Source organism: Lampetra fluviatilis, unplaced genomic scaffold, assembly GCF_964198595.1.
Source record: "Lampetra fluviatilis unplaced genomic scaffold, kcLamFluv1.1 SCAFFOLD_747, whole genome shotgun sequence".
Lineage (NCBI taxonomy): Eukaryota > Metazoa > Chordata > Hyperoartia > Petromyzontiformes > Petromyzontidae > Lampetra > Lampetra fluviatilis.
The window spans coordinates 17,501-25,000 of record NW_027621265.1 but is presented as its reverse complement, the minus strand read 5'-3'; the positions used below and the strand labels follow the sequence as shown (position 1 = coordinate 25,000).

Below are 7,500 nucleotides of genomic sequence, written 5' to 3'. Positions count from 1 at the left end.
GTGTATGAGTGAGTGTGTGAGTGAGTGAGTGTATGAGTGAGTGAGTGTATGAGTGAGTGTATGAGTGAGTGTATGAGTGAGTGAGTGTATGAGTGAGTGTATGAGTGAGTGTATGAGTGAGTGTATGAGTGAGTGAGTGTATGAGTGAGTGTATGAGTGAGTGAGTGTATGAGTGAGTGAGTGTATGAGTGAGTGTATGAGTGAGTGTATGAGTGAGTGAGTGTATGAGTGAGTGTGTGAGTGAGTGAATGAATGAGTGAATGAGTGAGTGTGTGAGTGTATGAGTGTGTGTGTGAGTGAGTGAGTGTATGAGTGTGTGTGTGAGTGAGTGAGTGTATGAGTGAGTGTATGAGTGAGTGTATGAGTGAGTGTATGAGTGAGTGAGTGTATGAGTGAGTGTATGAGTGTGTGAGTGAGTGAGTGAATGAGTGAGTGTATGAGTGAGTGAGTGTATGAGTGAGTGTATGAGTGTGTGAGTGAGTGAGTGTATGAGTGAGTGTATGAGTGAGTGAGTGTGTGAGTGAGTGTGTGAGTGTATGAGTGAGTGAGTGTATGAGTGAGTGTGTGTGTGAGTGACTGAGTGTATGAGTGAGTGTGTGAGTGAGTGTATGAGTGAGTGTATGAGTGTGTGTGTGAGTGAGTGAGTGTATGAGTGAGTGTATGAGTGAGTGAGTGTATGAGTGAGTGAGTGTATGAGTGAGTGTATGAGTGAGTGTGTGTGTGAGTGAGTGAGTGTGTGAGTGAGTCTATGAGTGAGTGTGTGAGTGTATGAGTGTGTGAGTGAGTGTGTGAGTGAGTGAGTGTATGAGTGACTGACTGACTGACTGAGTGACTGACTGAGTGAGTGACTGACTGACTGACTGACTGAGTGACTGACTGACTGAGTGACTGACTGACTGTATGAGTGACTGTATGTATGACTGTGTGTGTGTGTGTTCCCCTGTGCCAGGTGAAGCCTCTGGGTGTGATCTGGGGAAAGTTTCCCGACGTCTACGGCCCGGGCAACACCATCATGTTGGACGACATTCGTCGGAACTTCCTTATGAACCCGCAGAACGGACTCAAGGTGGGGGGGGGGGGGGTGGGGGGTGGTGGGGGTGGGTGGGGTGGTAGTTCACACACACATCACCTGACTCACCCACTCACTCAGCCACCCACTCACCCACCCACTCATCCACTCACCCACCCACTCACTCAGCCAGCCACCCACTCACTCACTCACAAGGTGGTGGTGATGGTGGTGGGGGTGATGGTGGGGGTGGTGGTGGGGGTGGTGGTGGGGGGGTGGTGGAGGTGGTGGTGGTGGGAGTGGTTGGTGGGGGGGGTGGTGGGGTGGGGGGTGGGGAGGGGTGGGGGGTGGGGGGTGGGGGGTGGGGGGGGGAGTGGGTAGGGTGGAGTGTGTGTGTGTCTCTGTGTGTCTCTGTGTGTGTCGGGCAACACCATCATGTTGGACGACATTCGTCGGAACTTCCTTATGAACCCGCAGAACGGACTCAAGGTGGGGGGGGGGTGGGGGGTGGTGGGGGTGGGTGGGGTGGTAGTTCACACACACATCACCTGACTCACCCACTCACTCAGCCACTCACTCAGCCACTCACTCACTCACTCACCCACCTACTCACTCACTCACTCAGCCACTCACCCACTCACTCACTCACCCACTCACACACCCACTCATTCACTCATCCACCCAACCACCCACTCACTCAGCCAGCCACCCACTCACCCACCCACTCATCCACTCACCCACCCACTCATCCACTCACCCATCCACTCATCCACTCACCCACCCACTCACCCACCCACTCAGCCACTCACCCACCCACTCACTCAGCCACTCACCCACTCACTCACTCACCCACCTACTCACTCAGCCACTCACCCACTCACACACCCACTCACTCAGCCACTCACCCACTCACTCACTCACCCACCTACTCACTCAGCCACTCACCCACTCACACACCCACTCACTCAGCCACTCACCCACTCACTCACTCACCCACCTACTCACTCAGCCACTCACCCACTCACACACCCACTCATTCACTCATCCACCCACCCACCCACTTACTCAGCCAGCCACCCACTCACCCACCCACTCATCCACTCACCCACCCACTCATCCACTCACCCACCCACTCATCCACTCACCCACCCACTCACCCACTCACCCACCCACTCACTCACTCACAAGGTGGTGGTGGGGGTGATGGTGGTGGTGGGGGTGGTGGTGGAGGTGGTGGTGGGAGTGGTTGGTGGGGGGGGTGGGGGGGGGTGGTGGTGGGGGTGGGGGGAGTGTCGGGTGGCTAAAGCACAGCAAGTTGGCACAGTAGGGGGCACAGGTGGTGCATCAGCCAGTCGTCTCGGTCATCTCGGTCAGTCGACCCGTGGCACCTGCTGGGTCTGCCCCGTGACCTCCTGCCAGCGGGCGTTCGACACTTCACGTGGTAGCCTCAAGGTGCACTTGGCCTGGCACAAGCGTCGTGGTGACGTCACCGCCACTTAGTGGCGAATGGCGGTTGTTGTTGTTGTAGATCAAGCCCTTCATGAAGGCTCACATTAACCGTGATACGGATCGTGAGCTGCTGAAGCTCTCCCAGTACCTGTGTGTGTCTGTGTGTGTGTGTCTGTGTGTGTGTGTCTGTGTGTGTGTGTGTCTGTCTGTCTGTGTGTGTGTGTCACTGTGTGTGTGTGTAGATCAAGCCCTTCATGAAGGCCCACATTAACCGTGACACGGACCGTGAGCTCCTGAAGCTCTCCCAGTACCTGTGTCTGTGTGTGTGTGTGTCTGTGTGTGTGTGTGTCTGTCTGTGTGTGTGTGTCACTGTGTGTGTGTGTAGATCAAGCCCTTCATGAAGGCCCACATTAACCGTGACACGGACCGTGAGCTCCTGAAGCTCTCCCAGTACCTGTGTGTGTCTGTGTCTCTGGCTGTGTGTGTCACTGTGTGTGTGTGTCTGTCTGTCTGTGTGTGTGTGTCACTGTGTGTGTGTGTAGATCAAGCCCTTCATGAAGGCTCACATTAACCGTGATACGGATCGTGAGCTGCTGAAGCTCTCCCAGTACCTGTGTGTGTCTGTGTGTGTGTCTGTGTGTGTGTCTGTGTGTCTGTGTGTGTGTCTGTGTGTCTGTGTGTGTGTCTGTGTGTGTGTGTGTGTAGATCAAGCCCTTCATGAAGGCCCACATTAACCGTGACACGGACCGTGAGCTCCTGAAGCTCTCCCAGTACCTGTGTGTCTGTGTGTGTGTCTGTGTGTCACTGTGTGTGTCTGTGTGTCACTGTGTGTGTCTGTGTGTGTGTCTGTGTGTGTGTCTGTGTGTGTGTGTGTGTAGATCAAGCCCTTCATGAAGGCCCACATTAACCGTGACACGGACCGTGAGCTCCTGAAGCTCTCCCAGTACCTGCTCAAGATCGCCCGGCTTGACGATCTGTCCAGCCTCAACCACAAGCACTGGGAGAGGTGGGTGGGGGGGGGGGGGAGACGGATTGGTGGGGGGAGAGTGGTGGGGAGAGTGGTGGGGGGAGGTAGTGGGGGGGTGGAGAGTGGTGGGGGGGAGAGTGGTGGGGGGAGAGAGTAGGGGGGGGGAGAGAGTGGGGGGAGAGTGGTGGGAGAGACGGATTGGTGGGGGGAGATAGTGGGGGGAGAGAGTGGTGGGGGGAGAGGTGAGGGAGACGGATTGGTGGGGGGGAGAGTGGTGGGGGGAGGTTGGTGGGGGGGAGATAGTGGGGGGGAGAGAGTGGGGGGGGAGATAGTGGGGGGGAGAGAGTGGGGGTGGAGAGTGGTGGGGACACGGATTGGTGGGGGCGGGAGTGGTGGGGGGGAGAGTGGTGGGGGGGAGATAGTGGGGGGGAGAGAGTGGGGGGGGAGATAGTGGGGGGGAGAGAGTGGGGGTGGAGAGTGGTGGGGACACGGATTGGTGGGGGGGGGAGTGGTGGGGGGGAGAGTGGTGGGGGGGAGATAGTGGGGGGGAGAGAGTGGGGGGGGAGATAGTGGGGGGGAGAGAGTGGGGGTGGAGAGTGGTGGGGACACGGATTGGTGGGGGGGGGAGTGGTGGGGGGGAGAGTGGTGGGGGGAGGTTGGTGGGGCGGTGAGTGTGGCGGGGAATGGGGGGTTCACGATGGCCGTGTGGGTTGTTTAGGGTTGAGGTGCTGTGTGTGTGTGTCTATGTGTGTGTCTGTGTGTGTCTGTCTGTGTGTATGTGTGTCTGTGTGTGTGTGACTGTGTGTGTGTCTATGTGTGTGTCTGTGTGTGTCTGTCTGTGTGTATGTGTGTCTGTGTGTGTGTGACTGTGTGTGTGTCTATGTGTGTGTCTGTGTGTGTCTGTCTGTGTGTATGTGTGTCTGTGTGTGTGTGACTGTGTGTGTGTCTATGTGTGTGTCTGTGTGTGTCTGTCTGTGTGTATGTGTGTCTGTGTGTGTGTGACTGTGTGTGTGTCTATGTGTGTGTCTGTGTGTGTCTGTGTGTGTGTCTGTCTGTGTGTATGTGTGTGACTGTATGTGTGTGTGTGTGTCTATGTGTGTGTCTGTGTGTGTCTGTCTGTGTGTATGTGTGTGACTGTATGTGTGTCTCTGTGTGTGTGACTGTGTGTGTGTCTGTGTGTGACTGTATGTGTGTGTGTGTGTGTGTCTGTGTGTGTGTCTGTGTGTGTGTCTGTGTGTGTCTGTGTGTGTGTCTGTGTGTGTCTGTGTGTGTGACTGTGTGTCTGTGTGTGTGTGTGACTGCATGTGTGTGACTGTGTGTGTCTGTGTGTGTCTGTCTGTGTGTATGTGTGTGTCTGTGTGTGTCACTGTGTCTGTGTGTGTGTCTGTGTGTGACTGTGTGTGTGTGTGACTGTATGTGTGTGACTGTATGTGTGTGTCTGTGTGTGTGTGTGTCTGTGTGTGTGTGTGACTGTGTGTGTGTGACTGTATGTGTGTGTCTGTGTGTGTGTGTCTGTGTGTGTGTGTGACTGTGTGTGTGTGTGACTGTGTGTGTGTGTCACTGTGTCTGTGTGTGTGACTGTGTGTGTGTGACTGTGTGTGTGAGACTGTGTGTGTCTCTGTGTGTGTGTGTGAGACTGTGTGTGTCTCTGTGTGTGTGTGTGTGACTGTGTGTCTGTGTGTTTGTGGTGTTCCCCCAGGTACTGTGCAAAGGATGAGGAGGAGGGGCACAATGAGTGAGCAGCAAGTTCTACCTGGTCAACGATGCCGCACACACACAGACACACACACACACAGACACACACACACACACACAGACACACACAGACACACACAGACACACACTCACATCTACACACACACCTACATACACTTACACACACACTTACACACACACCTACACACACACCTACACACACACCTACACACACACCTACACACACTCACATCTACACACACACCTACACACACTCACATCTACACACACACCTACACACACTCACATCTACACACACCTACACACACACCTACACACACCTACATACACACACACTTACACACACTTACACACACACCTACACACACACCTACACACACACCTACACAGACACACACCCACACACACACCTACACACACTCACACGAGGTCGCGATCCGCTCAATCCACAGCCAAGCAGCTTGCTCGTGTGAGATGTTGACCACCTCGCCTGGTACACAGGAGGTCGTGATGGTGGTGGTGGTGGTGAGGGTGGTGGTGAGGGTGGTGAGGGTAGTGGTGAGGGTAGTGGTGATGGTGGTGAGGGTAGTGGTGAGGGTAGTGGTGAGGGTGGTGGTGATGGTGGTGGTGGTGGTGATGGTGGTGGTGAGGGTGGTGGTGAGGGTGGTGGTGAGGGTGGTGAGGATGGTGAGGAAAGTGGTGAGGGTGGTGATGATGGTGGTGGTGGTGAGGTGGTGGTGGTGAGGTGGTGGTGAGGGTGGTGGTGGTGAGGTGGTGGTGGAGGCGATGGAGGTGGTGGTGAGGGTGGTGGTGAGGGTGGTGGTGAGGGTGGTGGTGAGGGTGGTGGTGAGGGTGGTGATGATGGTGGTGGTGAGGATAGTGGTGAGGATAGTGGTGAGGTGGTGGTGGTGAGGTGGTGGTGAGGGTGGTGGTGAGGGTGGTGGTGAGGGTGGTGATGATGGTGGTGGTGAGGATAGTGGTGAGGATAGTGGTGAGGTGGTGGTGGTGATGGTGGTGGTGGTGATGGTGGTGGTGAGGGTGGTGGTGATGGTGGTGAGTTGGTGGTGAGGTGGTGAGCATATCTTGGTTGCAGCTGTGGGGCGTTTGGTGCGAGGGAAATATGTTAATCGAAATCAATAAAACTCTCAAACTCATGAGTGTGTCTGTGTGGGTCTCTGTGTGTGTGTGTCTGTGTGTGTGTCTGTGTGTGTGGGTGTGTCTGTCAGTGTGGCTGTGTCAGTGTGTGTGTGTCAGTGTGTGTCTGTGTGTGTGTGTCTGTGGGTCTGTGTGTTTGTGTCTCTGTGTGAGTCTGTGTGTGAGTGTCTGTGTGAGTGTATGTGTGAGTGTCTGTGTGTATCTGTGTGTGGGTCTCTGTGTGGGTCTCTGTGTGTGTCTGTGTGTGTGTCTGTGTGAGTGTATGTGTGAGTGTCTGTGTGTCTCTGTGTGTGGGTCTCTGTGTGTGTGCGTCTCTGTGTGGGTCTGTGTGGGTCTGTGTGTGTGAGTGTCTGTGTGAGTGTCTGTGTGTCTCTGTGTGTGGGGGTCTCTGTGTGTGTGGGTCTCTGTGTGGGTCTCTGTGTGTCTGTCTGTGTGAGTGTATGTGTGAGTGTCTGTGTGTCTCTGTGTGTGGGTCTCTGTGTGTGTGTATACACAACACCGCCCCGATCCCCCCCCCCCCGCCCAGGTGTAGCAATCATCAGGCTTGTGCAGTGTGTGCAACTCAGCAGTTTTATTTTCAAACCGAATCGTCTTTAAAATCAACACAAACCAGGTCACCCGCTCTCCCGGTGACGTGGACACCCACAAGGTCACCACCATCACCACCATCACCAGCACCATCACCAGCATCACCACCACCATCACCACCATCACCACCACCACCACCATCACCACCATCATCATCACCACCACCACCATCATCATCACCACCACCACCACCATCATCACCACCATCATCACCACCACCACCAGCTGCTGCTACTACTGATGCTGCTGCTACTGATGCTGCTGCTGGTGCAGCTGCTGCTGATGATGCTGCTGCTGCTGATGATGATGGTGCTGCTGGTGATGATGGTGCTGCTGCTGATGATGATGCTGCTGGTGATGATGATGCTGCTGATGATGATGGTGCTGCTGGTGATGATGATGCTGCTGATGATGATGGTGCTGCTGCTGATGATGATGCTGCTGCTGATGATGATGCTGCTGCTGATGATGATGCTGCTGATGATGATGGTGCTGCTGGTGATGATGATGCTGATGATGATGATGATGATGCTGATGCTGATGATGATGCTGCTGCTGATGATGATGGTGCTGCTGCTGATGATGCTGCTGATGATGATGGTGCTGCTGCTGATGA

The 7,500-nt window shown here is 54.9% G+C and overlaps 1 protein-coding gene across 1 annotated transcript in view; it reads left to right on the top strand.

Annotated features, from left to right (window-relative positions):
- Positions 1-5,693, top strand: part of LOC144955007 (ubiquitin-like domain-containing CTD phosphatase 1) — a 24,197-nt gene extending 18,504 nt beyond the window's left edge. Inside the window, exons 4-6 of the mRNA XM_078885362.1 lie at positions 950-1,066; positions 3,337-3,464; positions 5,125-5,693. Of these exons, the coding sequence (XP_078741488.1) occupies positions 950-1,066; positions 3,337-3,464; positions 5,125-5,164 (285 nt within the window). The 3' untranslated portion in view covers positions 5,165-5,693. The remainder of the gene's footprint in view (positions 1-949; positions 1,067-3,336; positions 3,465-5,124) is intronic.
- The last annotated feature ends 1,807 nt before the right edge of the window (positions 5,694-7,500 follow it).